General features: G+C 39.9%; 1 protein-coding gene across 2 annotated transcripts in view; it reads left to right on the forward strand.

Moving 5' to 3' along the window:
- The window catches only part of CYP4Z1 (cytochrome P450 family 4 subfamily Z member 1), a 53,630-nt gene that overhangs the window by 14,229 nt on the left and 18,046 nt on the right, over nucleotides 1-21,355 (forward strand). For both annotated transcript variants that reach the window (XM_012434769.2, XM_012434770.2), the window contains exons 4-8: nucleotides 350-477; nucleotides 2,627-2,751; nucleotides 2,830-2,984; nucleotides 13,023-13,126; nucleotides 19,886-20,076. In XM_012434769.2, coding sequence (XP_012290192.2) covers nucleotides 350-477; nucleotides 2,627-2,751; nucleotides 2,830-2,984; nucleotides 13,023-13,126; nucleotides 19,886-20,076 — 703 coding nt within the window. The remainder of the gene's footprint in view (nucleotides 1-349; nucleotides 478-2,626; nucleotides 2,752-2,829; nucleotides 2,985-13,022; nucleotides 13,127-19,885; nucleotides 20,077-21,355) is intronic.

Here is a 21,355-nt window from a genome sequence, read left to right on the forward strand (position 1 = left end):
CCTGTGAATTATTGGCTCTGAAGGATTGAGCTAAGGAATCTGCCTCTAACAGCACCTCAGGTAATTCTCACCCACCCTAAATTTAAATTCTTCTCCAGAGGTTGATGAACCTGACCATCAAATAGGATAGGAAGGACCTTGTTTTGAGTTAATTGTATAAACAAATATCCTGATTTGGATTCAATTCCCGAAGGGTTAGGTCTACTCCTCCTGCTCATTCTCTCTTTCAGAGCTCTGCCCACTCCAGCTTCTCTCCCGTGTCATAGATAGGGAATTGCTCCCTGTGTGCCTAGTCTCTCTTCACTTACCCAGCCTGTGATAGAAATATTTGCCCCTCTCATTTCATAAGGTCGAGGACTGGTGACCCTGGATGGTTCTAAATGGAAAAAGCACCGCCAGATTGTGAAACCTGGCTTCAACATCAGCATTCTGAAAATATTCATCACCATGATGTCTGAGAGTGTACGGGTGATGCTGGTAAGAGGAGAGGAGAGCATTCCTACCTGGCCTCTGAAGTGAGATGCTTCCAGCCATATGGCGTGGGAGACTCTGAGTTCCCTCAGAACCATGTTCACAGCAGTTTATATGGGGTTATTTGATGTTTGGACCATGATCATCATCATCAGGGCAAGGACCCTGCCTTATACACCCAACACTTCTCACAGGGATGGACTCAGGGTGGGTGCTCAGTGAGAACTACTTGAATGAATGAGTGAGTGAGTGAGTCCAGTAGACTAACTACATTTGGAGAAAACAGGGCAGAAGAGCACAGACAACAACAGGAGTAGCCATCCCAACATAGAGAAGTGTACCACGTCCAGGAGGTCAAGTCAGGAAAGATTTCCTAAGGAAGGTGACAGGAGCTGAGTCTTGGAGAATGGGCAGGATTTCTATAGATGGGGTGTCAGAGAAAAGACTACCTTGTGGTCAAAAAGAAAGAAGAGCTTTAGCTTTGGCTGAGGCAGAAGAGGGTACAGAGACATTTCACAAGACTATCTAGAACCCCTAGAGAAGACAGAGTTGCACGTCTCCACATCTGTCCTCTTGGAGTTTGGATGGCAGAGACATGCCAGGTGGTTTTGAGCACACCTAAGATCTATTTCAGTGGTCCTGAGTGAGGTGACTGTGGCAACTCAAAGACTAAGTTTCTGAGATTCCAGAAACTGGGTAAAGCAATTCTACACACAGGATCTTAATCCTAGTCACAAAGACTTACTAATGATACAGGGCCTCAGAGACATGCGTTCTGAACATATCACCTTGGATTCATACTCGACCCATACTTTCCAGTGAGCCATGCTGCTATCTTTTATGACCCTCATCACCACGTCCACGTCCCATTCCAAAATAAAAATCAAAGCAAAGTATATAAACACAACAACTGCAAATATCTTTCTAAGCACTTACTATGTGTCAGGCTCATTATGTCCTTTTATACTACCCCAATCTTAACAATGTTAGTGTATTATCCCCATTTTGTTAGTAAGGATATTGAGATACAGAGACTAAGCAGTTTGTTCAAAGTCACAAGGCAGGCCAGGCGCAGTGGCTCATGCCTGTAATCCCAGCACTTTGGGAGGCTGAGGTGGGTTAATGGCTTGAGCCCAGGAGTTCAAGACCAGCCTGGCCAAGATGGCCAAACCCCGTCTCTACTAAAAATACAAGATCATAAGGCAGATTAGAAGAAGAGTTGTGTTCAAACTCAAGCATCCTTGAGTTGGAAGAGTGCACCCTGAACTGATGCACCTCTCTTCCAGTCTAAGGCTTCCTCCTGATGATGCCCCCTTCAGCCCGCTGCAACCAGTGCCTCTCCTTGCAATGCCCTTACCAAAACAGGCACCACCCCCATTATCGCCTACCTCTTGCCCTTTCTCTACTCTTCTTGGCTCCATGACAATTGCAGTCTTTCAGAACATCTGGTTTTAGTAACATGTTTGGAAACAAGCTTCCAAATAGAATTAATTAATTCACATTACAGAGTCAATAACAGCTTAACAGTGTATAAATATTTATGTTGAAGTGGAGAACTTCATCTCGATAAACATTTGGCTTTTGACAAAGTGAAATTTTCTGGGATATTGGCAGGTGTGTCCAAGGGGGTAAATACATCTGGATTCTACTTTGAGGTTTTTCTGTCTTGACTCTTGACTGCAAACTCGTTGAGAACAGGAACTATATTTAATTCCTCTCTAAATTCTCACTGGATCTGGGAAAAAAACTTGTCAAGTATTAAATATTTTTAGAAATCTTTTTCTAGAATCAAAAACCTCTATTTATTTATGCTCTCCACAGATGTTTTTGAGTTCTTACTTATTTTTTATTTCATATTTTGTTAGCTTAGTTTTTCCATGATAAAAGTTACAAAATCACAGTACCAAAACTTAGGAAAAAGAGAAAAAAAGCTATTTTCCCACCCTAACAAAGTCATAAATAGTGTCTAAGCCACAGTATTCATTTTCAATACTGACAAGCTGTTTTATTTTATATAGTTGTCATGATACAGCAAATTCATTTTGCACACTTTATATTTTCAAACACCAAAAAGCTCTAAAAGGGACACAAAATAACTTAGAAATTGAGAAAAGATGGGCATGTGTGTGATCATGATATTCATCTCCTGCCCCAGAACAAATGGGAGGAACACATCGCCCAAAACTCATGTCTGGAGCTCTTTCAACATGTCTCCCTGATGACCCTGGACAGCATCATGAAGTGTGCCTTCAGCCACGAGGGCAGCATCCAGTTGGACAGGTCAGTGAAAAAAGAAGGTACTTGTTCACCAATAACTGTGTCACCCACTAACATGTTGTCCCATCTTCCCTCTTCTAGTACCCTGGACTCATACTTGAAAGCAGTGTTCAACCTTAGCAAACTGTCCTTCCACCGCATGAACAATTTTCTACATCACAGTGACCTGGTTTTCAAATTCAGCTCTCAAGGCCAAATCTTTTCTAAATTTAACAAAGTGCTTCAGCAGTTTACAGGTTAGTCCTGGGATTCACCTGGCCAAAATCCACTATAAGTCATCTCATTGTCTGAGACATAGACTCTGGTTATGGCTGCTTCTACTATGGACATATGGCATGGCCGTCATTCAGAGATGCTAATTTGTACCTCTTAAATGAATGTGCCGTATAAATCCTAGGTATAGTGTACTATATCACTGAGTATATATCTGCATTGTAATGTTTGGAGTAGAACTAATACAGTAAGCAAAGCATCTGTCTATTTTGCTTCATTTCTTATGGATTATCTTCAGATGTGAAGAAAAGTAAAAGTGAAAGGAAGTACATTTCTGTAGGAAGACAGAGCAGGACATCTGAGCAAGTACCAGACACGTGTGTGTACTGCATACTATGCACAGTTTGTCAAACACACAACGCACCACTGGTTATTCCTTTTGCATGGGTTTTTGGGAGCTTAGGATGTAGATAACTTTAAGGGACCAAAAATCTACCTATGATAATACCCATTTACAATTGGAATATTTTTCTGATTTATCATTTTATCTTGATAAAACTGGCCTCTTTTTCTCTATTAATGCTTCTAGTCTTAAGATCTACTTTGTCTGATACTAATATGATAACCTCTGCTTTTCTTTGGTTAATATTTTGATAGTATGTTATTCCATGCTCTTTTTTTTTTTTTTTTTTTTTTTTTTTGCATTTCTGTGTCCTTATATTTAAGATTTGTGTCTTTTTTTCTTTTTTATTTCTCTTTTTTTTTTTTTTTTTTAAGACAGAGTCTCACTTTTTCACCCAGGCTGCAGTGTGGTGGCAGCATCTTGGCTCTCCAGAGCCTCAACCTCCCAGATTCAAGTGATCCTCGTGCCTTAGCCCCGCAAGCAGCTGGGACTACAGGTGTGTGCCACCACACCGGGTAAAATTTTGTATTTTTTGTAGAGGCGGGGTTTCACCATTTTGCCCAGGCTGGTCTTGAGCTCCTGAGCTCAAGCAATTTGCCTGCCTCAGCCTCCCAAAGTGCTAGGATTATAGGCATGAGCCACTGTGTCCAGCCTAGGTTTATTTCTTATATGCAGCATATATTTAGATTTTGTTAATGTAGTCTGAAAATCTTTGTGTTTTAATTGGAGCATTTAAACCACTTATATTTAATGTAATCACTAGAATATTTGGATTTAAACATGCCATATAACTGTTTGTTTTCTATTTAACCCAATTTTATCCCTTTTACCTTTTATTAATTGCTGGATCATTTTATATTATTACTTTTTGTTTTAGATCATAAGTTTAGTTTTTGTGGGTATGCTAGAAATTACAACATGCAGCCTTTATTTATTAGAATCTAACATATGTAATTATGTTAAATACCTCCCTGAAAATGCAAGGATCTTACACCATTTGAACCTCTATTTACTACTTCCCATATTTTTAAATATTGTTGTGATGGGCTTTTTTGGCAATTTTTTTCTTAAGTTCTGAGGTATATGTGCAGGATGTGCAGGATTGTTCCATAGGTAAGCACGTGCCATGTTGGTTTGCTGTACCTATCAACCCAACACCTAGGTATTAAGCCCAGCATGCATTAGCTCTTTTCCCTAATGCTCTCCCCCACCCCCTCGCCGACAGGCTCCAGTAAGTCTTGTTCCCCTCCCTGTGTCCGTGTGTTTTCACTGTTCAGCTCCCACTTATAAGTGAGAATATGCTGTGCTTGGTTTCCTGTTCCTGCATTGTTGTGTTGTATTTTGACTCTATCAATTTACTTTCAACTTTCATTTTAGATTCAGGGGGTACGCATGCAGGTTTGTTACCTGGGTATATTGCATGATGCTGATGCTTAGGTACAAATGATCCATCACCCAGGTATTGAGCATAGTACCCAACAGTTAGTTTTTCAACATTGCCCCCTCCTTCCCTTCCCCATCTAGGAGTCCACAGTGTCTATTGTTCCCATCTTTATGTCCATAAGTATCCAATGTTTAGCTCCCACTTATAAGTGAGAATATGCAATATTTGGTTTTCTGTGGCTGCATTAATTCACTTAGGTAATGGCTTGCACCTGCATCCATGTCACAGCGAAGGACATGATTTTGTTCTTTTTTATGGCTGTGTAGTATTCCACAGTTTCTATGTACCACATTTTCTTTATCTAATCCACCATTGACAGGCACCTAGGTTGATTCCATGTCTTTGCTGTTGTAAATAGCATGGCAATGAACATGCAAGTGCATGTGTATTTTTGGTAGAATGATTTGTTTTCTTTTGGATATATACCCAATAATGGGATTGCTGGGTCAAATGGTAGTTCCATTTTGAATTCTTTGATAAATCTCCAAACTGGTTTCCACAATGGCTGAACTAATTTACATTCCTACCAACAGTGTATAAGCATTCCCTTTTCTCCACAGCCTTGTCAGCATCTGTTATTTTTTGACTTTTTACTAATAGCCATTCTGGCTGGCTTGAGATGGTATCTCATTCTGGTTTTGATTTGCATTTCTTTAGTGATGATTAACATTTTTTTCATGTATTTGTTGGTCACTTGTGTGGCTTCTTTTGAAAAGTATCTGTTCATGTCTTTAGCCCATTTCTAATGGAGTGATTTGCTTTTTACTTGTAGAGTTAAGTTCCTTACAGATTCCGAATATTAGACCTTTGTCAGATGCATAATTTGTGACTATTTTTTCCCATTCTGTAGGTTGTCTGTTGACTCTGTTGATAGTTTCTTTTGCTGTACAAAAGCTCTTTAGTTTAATTAGGTTCCATTTGTCATTTTTTGTTTTGGTTGCAATTACTTCTAAGGACTTAGTCACAAATCCTTTCCCAAGACCAATGTCCAAAATGGTGTTTTCTGGGTTTCCTTCTAGGTTTCTTATAGTGTGAGGTCTTATATTGAAATCTTTAGTTTATTTGGAGTTGATTTTTTATACGATGATAGGTAGGGGTCCATTTTCATTTTTCTGTGTATCCATTTGTTGAATAGATAGTCCTTATTCCATATTCCATTTATTGAATAGATAGTCCTTTCCTCATTGCTTATTTTTGTTAACTTTGTCGAAGATCAGATGCCTATAAGTGTGTTGCTTTATTTCTGGGTTCTTTAACTAACCTGTCCCATTGGTCTGTGTTTCTGTTTTTGTACCAGCACCATGCTGTTTGGTTACTGTAGCCTTACAGTATAGTCTGAAGTCAGGTAATGTGATGCCTCTAGCTTTGTTCTTTTTGTTAGAATTGCTTTGGCTATTCAAGCTTTTTTTTTGTTTGTTTCATATGGATTTTAGAATAGCTTTTTCTAATTCTGTGAAAAATTGGTAGTTTGATAGGAATAGCACGGAATCTGTAGATTGCTTTGGGCAGTGTTGATACTGCTCCAAAGACCGGAGGAACTGACACAGACACATGTGGAATGGTTTTAAGGAGCAGAGAGTTTAATAAGCAAGAAAGAAGAAAACAACTCCCCAGTAAAGAGACAGAGGAAGGGAGGCTCAGAACAAAGAGAAACCCCCTGTGTGGTGGGAAAGTCAGTTATATGGGAGGCTGGAGGAGGTGGTGTCTGATTTGCATAGGGCCCAGGGGATTAGTTTGGCCAGGTGTGTCATTCACCTAGCCTGTGAAAAACGTGGCCCTCCCACCTTAGCCTTTTAATATGTAAATGCAGGGCACCATGATGTTCTGAACACATGGTGCTATCTGGAGGTGGCCGTAACACTTGGTACACCTGGTGACAAGGAGAAGAGGGCAGTTGTCACCATGTTGGCCATGTTGGGTGGATCTAGTTTCTAATTGCCGGTATTTACATATTAAAGCTTGCTGGCCTGGCTCTTAAAGCCACCTTTCTGTTAGAAAAGAAATGGTTTGGGGGTTGCTTTTATTTGAAGAAAAACCTTACCAAGAACTCCTTTTACCCTCTCTATCTACCTAAAATTTTTTTAATAACTCCTGTATTATTCCTACCCTCAAAAGAAGCAAACATAACTGCTGTTCGGGGGTGTTGGATGACAATTCTTTCTGGCTACTTATTGAAAAGGGGCATCATGTGGGAGAACAGCAGTTGGGCCACCTCCTGAGGTTGATCTAAGGGTTCTTGGAACAATGGCATGTTCATGTGTGGCTCTGCTTGCAGCACTGTTTGGAGTTTGATTGCTTTTAGGTAAAAAGAGATAAATTTTACAAGAAGCTTTAAAATATATGGTTAGAATATGAGTATTAAAGTATCACTGTTAGTGGGGATCTATCCTATAGACGATAAATGAGTTTGGCACCTGTTAGTTACACCAATGGATTGCAATATTGTTTGCCTCCACTAGGTATCACTGTACATTACCAGAAACACTAACATAAGAGTAACATTTTTCTTGAGAAAAGCATACATTTCCCCCCTGATTTGCCATTAGAGAATAACTTCAGGCTTGGGCCATTTTTATAATTTGCAATATGATTGGGAGAAATGTGATATTGGATGGCTAAAATAACTTTAGCGTTGATCTTGACAATTCCTTTCCTTTAATTGTTAAATTTTTTGTGACTTTCACAGACCCTCTTACAACATACTTAAACTTTCTGACTTGTCCTAAACATTCTTCCTTTAAACAACCAGTCATTTTTTTAGGACAAGTATTTACCATACAAAAGCCTTTCTTATATAAAATCTTTTTCTTTATAACCTTCTCTGTATAGCTTAGAGTGCATTATATTACCAACCTTTAATAAAAAGCCCTATTAAACTTAATGATAGTAAAATTTTCATGCTTGCTTCGTATCCATAACTATTAATCCTGCTATAAGCAAAACAATCTTGACTAAATCTTTCCTGCAATTATTAATCCTGTTATAAGGATGATAATTAGGCAAAATATTACATCAATTAGAATTTTACAACCAGAATTCTACATTGTGGGTGCTACAATGTATAGTTCTTTTGCAAATAGTAGCATGACTATAACAATTCCCACAAGAGAGGCATAGTAAAGAATTTCCTTTTAAAACTTTACTTACTGAAATCACGAGGTCAGGAGTTCAAGACCAGCCTGGCCAAGATGGTGAAACTCCCTCTCTAATAAAAATACAAAAAATTAGCCAGGCATGGTGGCGGGCACCTGTAATCCCAGCTACTTGGGAGGCTGAGGCAGAGAATTACTTGAACCAGGGAGGCAGAGGTTTCAGTGAGCCAAGATTGCACCACTGCACTCCAGCTTGGGCAACAGAGTGAAACTCTGAAAAAAAGAAAAAAAACTTTACTTGCCAAGACATAACATTTCCTTTTGGGGATTTACACAGTTACAAATGCGATCCTATGAATAATTAAAATCTCCCTGAAAATATGCATTAAAAAGAAGTTTTAATATTTGACAGTGAACTTTGAGAAGAAAAGTTAAAAATAATAAAAAGTATGTGGTGAGGTAGGAGACCAACTAAGATGAGTAGCCCTTACTAAGTTACTTATCTTTTGTGATTTTCAGCTTAAGATCCTCTATTTCTTCACATTGATATTCATGACGTTCCTCTGGGCTGTCAGGGGTTGCTCCCCCAGCTCTTCAGGCTTCAACTTGAGTGGATGTATCCGGGAGTTGATTTCTGTAACTTTTACTGCCGAGAGGTTTGAAAGAAGAACAGTGCAGGGCCCTTTCCAGCTTGACTTAGGGAAGGAGACAGAGATGAGAGTTTTCACTAACACCAAATTTCCTGGGTTAAATAAAGGTGCTTCTGTTTCCTGGGGTTGGGTTCCTGCTAGTTGTGTTAAGTTCTATTGGAAGTGAGCTAGAGAGTTTACGTGCTTAACCAATTTAGAGGTTTCCTGCCTGAAACAGTCTCTTAGCACATTAATAAGGTTTTGTCCTTGCCCAAGTGAAAAGCTTGGTAAAGGATTTTAAGGACTTTCCATTGGCTGGAGGCTGGCAAATAGAGTTTGCCATGCTGACTGTAATCGTCCTGAGAGCTAAAAAGTATGCCCTAGAGAAGTGGCCTATTTTATTTCTGCAGGTGAATACCGGAGGTTAATTTCTCTTATGAAGCCTTCCTAAATTAGAAGGGGCTTGAGGCTTCCTTGCCTTTGACTTAGCTGCCTGATCAGCTAACCTCTTTTCTTCAGTTACCTTATTTTGTCCCTTTTGATGTCCCCTACAATGCATTCCTCCTAAATCTCACAGAAGAAAAACTGAGGATAATAACCTGCTAATTTCCTGGTGATATTTTATAGGAGATCCATTGGTGGTTTTCCTTTTAAATAGCAGCATGAGCATGAAGAGCCAAGAAAGCATACTTGGAGTAGGTATAAATGTTAGCTATCTTTTCCTTGTTTAATTCAAGTCCTCTTGTAAGAGCTATTAGCTCAGTTAACTGAGCGCTTGTGCCTGGGGAGAGACATTATTTAGAGCCACTACTGCTTATCCGGCCTTATGTACCTCTGCTTGTTTTACTGGCTATTTGTTAGCTAAGAGCTCCCCCTAGAGGACGGTAATTCTGCCACGTCATGTGGAGTGTAAACAGTATTTCCTAGGGTTAACTTGGAGGATTTATTCTTTTTCTTTCCTTTTTTTTTTTTTGAGATAGAGTCTGGCTCTGTTGCCAGGCGCCAGGCTGGAGTGCAGTGGCGCGATCTCGGCTCACTGCAACCTCCACCTTCCGGGTTCAAGCAATTCTCCTGCCTCAGCCTCCCGGGTAGCTGGGACTACAAGCGCACACCACCACGCCCAGCTAATTGTTTGGGGGGTTTTTTGTATTTTTTAGTAGAGACGTGGTTACACCATGTTGGTCCGGATGGTCTTGATCTCTTGACCTCGCGATCCGCCCGCCTCGGCCTCCCAAAGTGCTGGGATTACAGGCTTGAGCCACAGCACCCGGCCCTATTTTCTTTTTCTTTTGCCTTCTCTGCACTACCATGGAGGCTTCTTTTGACAGTAGAGCTATTAGAACAATGGCTTGGAAGCACGTGTAAACAATAGATTCTTCTAACTGCAACTAAGGTTGAGAAAAATATTGGATTATAACTTTTCCTGAGATGCCCCTTCCAGTAGTGCTATGGGAAGGAGGGGGTCCCAGATTAGAGGGAAGAAAGGAGAGAGACTGGCTCTAGTGTTTAGAAGGAGGTCTGCTTTTTTTTCCTTTAATTTCCAGAATCCCCCACGGCTCCTGTGCTATAATGGCAGTTTGAGCCACTGGAGCCGGCATTTGAGCCCCAGGACCCATCAGTCCTGCTGGACCATCTGTGAGGCTGGTCCTGAGCCCAGTGACCTCCATCTCTGGGGGCAGTTCTATCTCCAGTGATCTCTGCCACAGGATGGACAGAGTCGAGATGGCTTCGTCTTGCTGCCTGGGCGTTCCTTCTTAAAATGCCTTGGCCTGCCACACCGATGGCAACCAGCAGATGCACCTCGGGGATCCTGGACTTTGCAAGCCTGCAAAGCTGCTGCTAGAGCCTCTGTCCTCCTCCTGAGCGTTCTCTCTTTCTTTAGGGCCTCCTCTTAGTCCCTATTATAAAAGACCGAGGTGGCCACCTCCAGGACGTTCTCTAAGGTGCTGTCTGGTCCTATAGCTTGCTTCTGAACTTTCCTCCTAACATCGGGAGCTACCTGTGTAATAAACTTGCCCTTCAGGATGAGCTCTCTCAACTGAATTAGGAAATACAGAGGCGTGTTCTATTAGTGCCTCTCTCAGCCTGTCCATGAAGGCTACAGGATTCTTACCTGGCTTTTGGTCTATTATAGACAGTTTAGAGTAATTGAAAGGTTTGGTCCTGGTCTTCCGTAAGCCTTCTAAAATGCATATTAAAAAATGCTTTTTTTGCATTTATCTTCTGAGTTATTGGGTTCCAACTAGGGTTATCAGAATTGCTTCCCTCCCAATTGGGAATGGTGTTTTTGCTGTTTCTTCACTTTCCCTATCTGCTTTCTTCCCTTTTGGTGGATTGTAGGAGACATATTGCTCATCTCCGAAACTGTCTGCTGCTTGCGGAGCTGCCTGCTTTTTAGCTGCTGTAAGGGTCTGGTTTAGGAGCAGCGTAACATCCTCCCATGTGAGGTGAAATTCCTGAGTTAAATTTTGGAAAACTTCTATATACCTACCAGGGTCTTCAGAAAATTGGCCTATTGCCTAAGGTCCTGCAATGAGAAGGGAACTTAAAGGGGCCCCAAATAAGGGGGATCCGCAGATGGTTTCCCTGGAGGTTACCGCTCTAATTTGGGGAAACTATTCTTCTTGGAGCTGCCTGATATGATTGCTAAAACATCTGGGTTGATCTTGGAATGTTTGCAAAGGTTTGGTAAAAATGCCTTCTTGTTGAAGTGCTGAGGTTAAAGAAGTTCCAGTGTTTCAGAGCGCACTCCAGAGGGGTGCCAGCTGAAGATAATCTGTTACCCATCTAGAAAAAGAAGTGAGAATTCTTTTGGTCTCCGTCTTTCCATATGACCCAGGGTGGAGGAAAAGACAGCGGAGTGTCCTTCTGGCTGTTTTTCCTCCCTGGTTCTTGGATCCCAGCACCCTGTTAAACGTGCCACCCATCATTGAAGGCGTGGTCCTGCAAGCCATGAAACTGTTTGAACTAAGTGATGCTTTACCCACACAATCTTGCTGATCTATCTTGTATATTTCCCCTTTTGACTTCCTAAACCTGTGTGATCTGCCTGGCTCCCCCAAAAAATGGATCTTTGGAGGGACTATGTCATTTTTACTCAAGGCTCCTTTAATGGGGGCAATGTGCCAAATTGCCTGCTATTGCAGCCCATACTGAAGCATTTATCCTTAGAAAAATGGTTGCAGTTAACTTCCAAACTTAAAATTCCCTTACTAAGTACCATTTTATTTATTTATTTTGAGAGATGGAGTCTTGCTCTGTCACCAGGCTGGAGTGCAGTGGTGCGATCTCGGCTCACTGCAATTTCACCTACCAGAATCAAGTGACTCTCCTGCCTCATCCTCCTGAGTAGCTGGGATTACAGGCATGTGCCACCACCACACCCAGCTAATTTTGTATTTTTGGTACAGATGGGATTTTACCATGTTGGCCAGGATGGACTCTATCTCCTGACTTCATGATCCACCTGCCTTGGCCTCCCGAAGTGCTGGGATTACAGGCGTGAGCCACCACGTCCCTCCCTAAGTACCATTTTAATAGAAAACAAACAACGTGTCTTAAAAGAATGGTAGAACTGAGTGGCTGTTTTCCTGTTGATGGGACAATATTGAGAATAAAATTTGGCTGCGGAAGACATTTTACTCCTGACTGCTAACGGCAGACCTTTCCTGTTCACAGAAGTAGCTTAGAGCCTAGTTTCCAGTAGGAAAGGCACAAAAAGGAAGCATTGGAAAGCTGCAGTGCACTGCAGAGAACCGACAATGTGCGTTACGGAGAGGATTTCTATTTCCACTAGCCATTTATCAGTTTCAGGAGCCTTTTGGCAGTCTTCAGGGTTTTCCAGACGTAGAATTTTACCATCTAGAAAGAGAGACAGTTTGATTTCTCATTTTCCTATTGGGATGCCTTTTCTTACTTTCTCTTGCCTGATTGCTCCGGCTAGCATTTCCAGTACTATGTCGAATAGGAGTGGTGAGAGTGGGCTTCCTTGTCTTGCTCCAGTTCTCAAGGGGAATATTTTCAGTCTTCCTCCACCACTGAATTTGACCACCAGTCTCTACCATGAGATATGACATCTCATCTTTTTCTTTAGCTTTTCTTTCAAACCAAATCTTAGGTTGTAGAAGTTAAGCTCAGGGATTGGTAACGGTACCCTACATCACGAACAAATTTTACATTTGAATTCATTTTATGTACCAAGCCCCACTAAGCATATATGTCAGTCACCTCCGACCTTTACAAAATCCTGCATAGTACATTTGAACATCCTTATTTGAAGGAAGCAAAATTGTGGTTCAAAAGGTGAAGTACCTGTAGGTCACGGATGGGACTATTTTAAAGAAAGACAGCTGGTGGTGATGTCCCTTACCAACTCAGAAAGGTGGGGGGTGGGGCAGGGGCTACTTATAGAGCACCAGCTTCTCAGAACTACATTTGGCTTTGATTGACTTTTCAGTAACCTTGATAATAAAAAAGATAATTTTTCCACCTAGAGAAAGTAATCCAGGACCGGAAGGAGTCTCTTAAGGATGAACTAAAACAAGATGCTATTCAGAAGAGATACCAGGATTTTCTGGACATTCTTTTGAGTGCCAAAGTAAGTCTTCCAAACTTCTGAACACATTCAACTCAATAATTAAATAATAAAGAAATAGGCCAGGTGCAATGACTCACACCTATAATCCAGCACTTTGGGAGGCCAAGTTGGGCAGATCACTTGAGGTCAGGAGTTTGAGACCAGCCTGGCCAACATAGTGAAACCTGGTGTCTACAAAAAATCAAAACTTATCTGGGCTTGGTGGTGCATGCCTAGAGTCCCAGCTACTCAGGAGGCTGAGGTGGGAGAATTGCTTGAACCCAGGAGGTAGTAGAGCAAGACTCTGTCTCAAAAAAAAATAAGTGCAATTAAAATAACAAATAAATAAATTAGAAAAACTTACTTATTTGATAATTGACGTATATTGAACTTCCCTTGTAAAGATTTGCCTCCTTGTCCTCCCAGGGCTTTCTCTCATGCCTCCAATGTCACATTTTAATTATGTGGGAACTTGTATGTCTTTTCCCAAGGCCACAAGCGGCTGAAACGTTCTTCCTCAACATGTGGTCTATAGACAAGCAGCATCGGTAAAACCTGGGAGCTTGTTAGAAATGCAGAATCTCAGGCTCTATCTCAGACCTAGTGGGTTAGAATCTTCATTTCAACACATCCCGAGATGATTCATTTGTAATTAGAGTTTGCAAAACCCCATCCTAGAAGACTAGGATCATATTTTGTTCCCATTTCCCTGGTGACCAGCACAGTGCTTGGTGACTGGCTCATGAGGTGTCCATGGGATGTTAATGAGAAAAGTGAAGGACTTGGGAATTGACAGTCACTCAATATATGACAACTCTTGTCACACACCAGGCTAGCAATCCTGTAAGGATAAAATTAGATTACATGTGTAAAGATCCTGACATGTAGTGAGAAAAACAACATTTTTATTTTATTTTGTATTTATTATATATTTTAATACCTATTTATTCATGATTTTTGCTTATGTGCCAAGAACCTTCAACCCTTACCATAACAACCTGTGAGGTGTTTATAAATATCTTTATTTAAAGAAGAGAAATTGTGGCCCAAAAAGTGCTCATTGTAACATACCTAAAACTAACAAAGCCAGGATTTAAGACAGTTCTGCCTCGGTCCAAATCCCATGCCATTTCCATTGTACCAGACAGTACCATGTGAACATAATTTCCGTCGTCATCTCCAAGTGTTCAATAAATATTTGCTAAATTTAATTGTACTGAATTATTTGAGGGAACAAAAATAAATACTCTGTGAACTCAACTTTCATTGTGTTGACTACATTTATCATGTGAAACATGAGTCTTCCTGAACCAAGACTACTAAGAACAAGGCACTGCAAAATGAGGTGGCTTTGGAAATGAAATAAAATCGCCAGGAACTAATGACTTGTTAAAAAAAAAAAATTTAATTTTCTGCTGAGCATGGTGGCTCATACTTATAATCCAGCGACTCAAGAGACAGACGCAGGAGGATCACTTGAGGCCAGGAGTTTGAGACAAGCCTGGACAACACAGCAAGACCCCATCTCTACAAAAAAATTAAAAATTATCCAGATGTGGTGGCAGTGCCTGTAGCTCTAGCTACTCTGGAGGCTGAGGTGGAAGGATCATGTGAACAGGAATTCAAAGCTGATCATGCCGCTGCACTCCAGTCTGTGTGACAGAGCAAGACATCCACTCTAAAAATAATAGTAATAAAATAAAACAACATTTTCTGATTAGAAAAAGAGTACACATTGTTTTTTATTTTTAGTTCATGTCTTTATTTCTTTTTGATTTCCAACTCTTAAGTTCAGGGGTACATGTACAGAATATGCAGGTTTGTTACATAGGTAAACGTGCCATTGTGGTTTGCTGCACAGATCATCCCATTATTTAGATGTTAAGCCCAGCAATCATTAGCTATTATTATTATTATTTTTTTCACTGAGTCTCACTCTGTCACCCAGACTGGAGTGCAGTAGTGCAATCTCGGCTCACTGCAACCTCTGCCTCCTGGGTTCAAGCAATTCTCCTGCCTCAGCCTCCCAAGTAGCAGGGACTACAGGCATGGGTCACCACCATGCTTGGCTAATTTTTGTATTTTTAGTAGAGATGGGGTTTCCCCATGTTGGCCAGGCTGGTCTCAAACTCCTGACCTCAAATGATCCACCCGCCTCAGCCTCCCAAAGTGCTGGGATTACAGGCATGAACCACCTTGCCTGGCCTCATTAGCTGTTCTTGATGATCTCCCTCCTCACAGCCCCCACCCTCCAACAGGCCCCAGGTGTGTTGTTCCTGCACCACGTGTCCATGTGTTCTCATCATTCAGCTCCCACTTATGAGAACATGTGGCATTTGGTTTTCTGTCCCTGTGTTAGTTTGCTGAGGATAATGGCTTCTCACTCCATCCATGTCTCTGCAAAGGACATAATCTTGTTTCTTTTTATGTCTGCATGGTATTCCATAGTGTATATATACCACATTTTCCTTATCCATTCTATTATTGATGGCATTTGGGTTGGTTCCATGTCTTTGCTATTGTGAATAGTGCTGCAGTGAACCTATGTGTGCATGTGTCTTTATAATAGAATGATTTGTATTCCTTTGGGAATATTCCCAGTAATGGGATCATTGGGTCAAATGGTATTCCTGCCTCTAGGTCTTTGAGGAATCACTAGACTGTCTTCCACAATAGTTGAACTAATGTATACTCCCACCAGCAGTGTAAAAGTGTTTCTTCTTCTCCACAATTTTCCCAGCATCGGTTGTTTTTTGAATTTTTATTAACAGCCATTCTGACGGGCATGAGATGGTATCATATTGTGGTATTGACTTGAATTTCTCTAATGATTAGTAATGTTGAGTTTTTCATATGTTTGCTGGCCACATGTATGTCTTCCTTTGAGAAATATCTACTCATGTCCTTTGCCCACTTTTTAATGGGTTTTTTTTTCTTGTAACTTTAAGTTCCATGTAAATGCTGGATATTAGACCTTGTCAGATGGATAGATTGCAAACATTTTGACTATTCAATCTGTCAGATGGATAGATTGCAAACATATTCACAATTAGGTTGTGTATTCACTCTAATGGTAGTTTATTTTGCTGTGCAGGGAATCTCTGTAGTTTAATTAGATCCCATTTGTCAGTTTTTGCTTTTGTTGCAATTGCTTTTGGCTTCTTCATCATGAAATCTTTGCCTATGCCTATGTCCTGAAAGGTATTGCCTAGATTTTTGTCTGGGGTTTTTATAGTTTTGGGTTTTACATTTAAATCCATCTTGAGCTGGTATTTCCACATAATGTAAGGAAATTTCCATTTTCTGCATATGGCGAGTCAGTTCTCTCAGCATCATTTATTGAATAGGGAGTCCTTTTTCCATTGCTTGCTATTGTTGACTTGGCTTAAGATCAGATGATTGTAGGTGTGCAGTCTTATTTCTGGGTTCCCTATTCTGTTCCATTGGTCTCTGTGTCTGTTCTTGCACCAGTACCATGCTCTTTTAGTTACTGTAGTCTTGTAGTATAATTTGAAGTTGGGGAGCATGATGCCTCCGGCTTTGGTTGTTTGTTTGTTCGTTTTTGTTTGTTTGTCTGGCTTAGGATTGTCTCTGTTATTCAGGTTCTTTCTGGGTTCCGGATGAATTTTTTTTCTTTTTTGAGACTGAGTCTCGCTCTGTAGCCCAGGCTGGAGTGCTGTGGCCTGCTCCTGGCTCAGTGCAACCTCTGCCTCCTGAGTTCAACCAATTCTCGTGTCTCAGCCTCCCAAGTAGCTGGGATTAGAGGCACTAGCCACCATGCTTGGCTAATTTTTGTATTTATATTAGAGACACAGGGTTTCACCATGTTGGCCAAGCTGGTCTTGTACTCCTGATCTCAAGTGATCATTCCACCTCAGCCTTTCAGTGTGCTGGGATTACAGGCATGAGCCACTGCATCTGGCCCTATATGATTTTTAAAAGATTTTCTAATTCTATGAAGAATGTCAATAGTAGTTTAATGGGAATTGCATTTAATCTATAAAATGCTTTGGGTAATATGGCCATTTTCATAATATTGATTCTTCCTATCCATCAGCATGGAACATTTTCCCATTTGTTTGTGTCATCTCAGATTTCTTTGAGCAGTGGTTTGTAGTTCTTCTTGAAGAGGTCCTTCACTTCCCCTGTTAGAGGTATTTCTAGATGTTTTATTCTTTTGTGGCAGTTGTGAATGGGAGTTCATTCACGATTTAGCTCTTGGCTTGCCTGTTATTGGTGGGAAAATAGTACACATTAATTGTTAAATGAAATTAAATAGACAGTAAAGGAAATTAAAAATGCCTGCAATCTTATTTGGTAATACTCCTATTTTCCTTCAATGTTTTGTCTATTCAAACTGTATATCTTTAAGTTACTATTATCTCACATATATGTAATACATTTCTAATACTGCTCTTTTCACCTAACATTAAATCATGAGCTTCCCCCTTATTATTGAGAAGTTATTCAAGGTACAAAGAGAATAAAATACCTAGGAATACAACTAACAAGGGATGTGAAGGACCTTTTCAAGGAGAACTACAAACCACTGCTCAAGGAAATAAGAGAGGAAACAAGCAAATGGAAAAACATTCCATGATCGTGGTTAGGAAGAATCAATGTTGTGAAAATGGCCATACTGCCCAAAGTAATTTATAGATTCAATGCTATCCCCTACAAGCTACCATTGACTTTCTTCACAGAATTTAAATTAAAAAAAAAAAAAACACCTTATATTTCATATGGAACCAAAAAGGAGCCCGCATAGCCAAGACAATCCTAAGCAAAAGAACAAAGCTGGAAGCATCATGCTACCTGACTTCAAACTATACTACAAGGCTACAGTAATCACAACAGCATGGTACTGGTACCAAAACAGAGTTATAGACAAATGGAACAGAACAGAGGCCTCAGAAATAATGCCACAAATCTACAACCATCTGATCTTTGACAAACCTGACAAAAACAAGCAAAGGGTAAAGGATTCCCTATTTAATAAATGGTGCTGGGAAAACTGCCTAGCCATATGCAGAAAACTGAAACCAGACCCCTTCCTTACACCTTATACAAAAATTAACTCAATATGGATTAAAGATTTAAATGTAAGACCTAAAACCAAAAAACCCTAGAAGAAAACCTAGGCAATACCATTCAGGACATAGGCATGGGCAAGGACTTCATGACTAAAACACCAAAAGCAATGGCAACAGAGCCAAAATAGACAAATGGGATCTAATTAAACTAAAGAGCTTCTGCACAGCAAAATAAACTATCATCAGAGTGAACAGGCAACCTACAGAATGGGAGAGAAATTTTGCAATCTATCCATCTGACAAAGGGCTAATATCCAGAATCTACAAAAAGCTTAAACAAATTTACGAGAAAAAAACAAACAACCCCATCAAGTGTGCAAAGGATATGAGCAGACACTTCTCAAAAGAGGACATTTATGCAGCCAAGAAACATATGAAAAAAAGCTCATCATCACTGGTCATTAGAGAAATGCAAAACAAAACCACAATGAGATACAATCTCACACCAGTTACAATGGCAATCATTAAAAAGTCAGGAGAAAACAGATCCTGGAGAGGATGTGGAGAAATAGGAACACTTTTACACTGTTGGTGGGAGTGTAAATTAGTTCAACCATTGTGGAAGACAGTGTGGCAAATCTTCAAGGATCTAGAACCAGAAACACCATTTGACCCAGTAATCCCATTACTGGGTATATACCCAAAGGATTATAAATCGTTCTATTATAAAGATACGTGCACATATATGTTTACTGTGGCACTGTTTACAATAGCAAAGACTTGGAACCAACCCAAATGCCCATCAATGATGGACTGGATAAAGAAAATGTGGCACATATACACCATGGAATACTATGCAGCCATAAAAAAGGATGAGTTCATGTCCTTTGCAGGAACATGGAGGAAGCTGGAAACCATCATTTTCATAAAACTGACACAATAACAGAAAACCAAACACTGCATGTTCTCACTCATAAGTGGGAGTTGAACAATGAGAACACATGGACACAGGGAGGGGAACATCACACACCAGGGCCTGTCAGGGGATGGGGGGTAAGGGAGGGATAGCATTTGGAGAAATACTTAATATAGATGCAGGGTGATGGATGCAGCAAACCACCATGGCACATGTATGAGTATGTAACAAACCTGCAAGTTCTGCCCATGTACCCCAGATCTTAAAGTATAATTTTTTAAAAAAAGGACCAATTAAAAAGCTGATACTGTCAGAGGTCAGCATTAATTAAAGGTTAAAATGCAAAAAAAAAAAAGAAGTTATTCAAAAATATAATTTTAGTTACTACATAATGTCCCTTTTTTTTTTGACTACCTACCACTAAAATAATGTCCCATTTTATGAATGGTCCATAATTTATTTTACCTTTCCTTAGTTGGCCACTTACAGTCTTTCCTTCTTTTGACTATGGTATTAAACATTCTTGTACATAAATCTCTTGGGCAATTTTTAAACATTTCCTTTAAGTAGAATTAATAAATCAAAAAATATGAACATCCATAGGACTCTTGATTTATTCTGCCAGTTGAATTCTGTTGAGTCATAGATTATTTTTTTTACAATGCCTGGTGTTCTATTAAGGTTTGAAAAAAGTAAAATAGAAAAATATATGCCAAATTAGGCATATTAATTTTGATTTTAAAACATTAATCTTTTTCCATTATCATTGCTGCAATTGAAAAAGATAATCCATAGCCAACTTTGGATAAAGATCATAACTGTATTTTTTAGAGTGAAAACAGCAAAGACTTCTCTGAAGCAGATCTCCGGGCTGAAGTGAAAACGTTCATGTTTGCAGGACATGACACCACATCCAGTGCTATCTCCTGGACCCTTTACTGCTTGGCAAACCACCCTGAGCATCAGCAGAAATGCCGAGATGAAATCAGGGAACTCCTAGGGGATGGGTCTTCTATTACATGGTAAGATTTGTTTTCCTATTTCATCCTGAATTTTCTCCTTATACATTTGATTATTTCTCTCTTCTGGTATCAATGAGTCATAGTGCATTGAGATAGTCTGCATGCATTTGGAAGGGTAAGGATGCAGACTAGAATCCTATGTTGTTTTAAAGATTATCACTAATTTTTATATAGAAAAACGTTGTGTTAATCAGACACTATTCAGTGTGCCCCATTTTATTACTTTTCTCACTTCAGGCAATGGTACAATTGCAGAAGGATTAGTCTGCCTCCCTTATTTATGCTATGGAAGGCAGGAATACAACAAACCCCTCTCTTTCTCCAAGAATGTAAACGGACTTCTCAGGACTCCAGCTTCTACCACCTTAGATTGCCCAAGTAAGATGTTCAGTCACTTAACGTGAAAGAGAATTCACACCCCTTTTGTTTTTTATCACCATCTCTGAACTTTAAACACTGCTCCCTCCACCCCCGCAGTTATGGGTTTCGTGGTGCTAATAAAACCAAACTGATCATGTTTCTAAAACTTTTAAAATTGTGAAACATAGGACACATTCAAAAAGTACGAGGAACAATTGTGCAGCTTAAAATGTTGTCTACAAACACCCACATAGTTCCGACCCTTGTTTAAAAGAAAAATTGCACATTACCAGCCCTGCTAAAAACCTCGTGCCTGCCTTCCCATCACCAAACCCCCTCTCTTTCTCCAAGATGTAAATGTTTTCTTGACTTTAATAACATTCATTCTTTGTTTTTGTTTATAGTTTTGTTGCCTAAGCATGCAACTTTAAATACTAGAGTTTAGTTTATCTTCTGTTTGAAATACATATGAATAGATTTTTTGTTTGATTTCTTTTGCACAGGATTCACTACTTTTTTAGAGGAGCTGCTTTTTGGTCATTTTCTTTGCTCTGTGGAATTCCGTTATGTATAAATCATGAATTATATATCCATGCTAGTGTTGATAAACATCTAGGCTAGTCTCAGGTTTTGTTTTGGTTTTGCTATTACAATAGCTCCCTCTTATCTGTGGTTTCACTTTCCATGATTTCAGTACCCACAGTCAACTGGGGTTCAAAAATAGTAAATGAAAAATGCCATAAACGAACAATTTATGAGTTTTAAATTGATGCCATTTTGAGTAGCATGATGAAATCTCCTGCCATCTCATTCTGTCCCATCCAGGATGTGAAGCATTTCTTTACTCAGTGTATCCACAATGTATATGCTACCTGCCAGTTGGTCATTTCATAGCCATCTTGGTTATCAAATCAGTTGT

The sequence above is a fragment of the Aotus nancymaae genome, unplaced genomic scaffold (genome assembly GCF_030222135.1).
Source record: "Aotus nancymaae isolate 86718 unplaced genomic scaffold, 86718_ANA_hifiasm-v0.15.2.pri h1tg000007l, whole genome shotgun sequence".
In the NCBI taxonomy this organism is placed as follows: Eukaryota; Metazoa; Chordata; class Mammalia; order Primates; family Aotidae; genus Aotus; species Aotus nancymaae.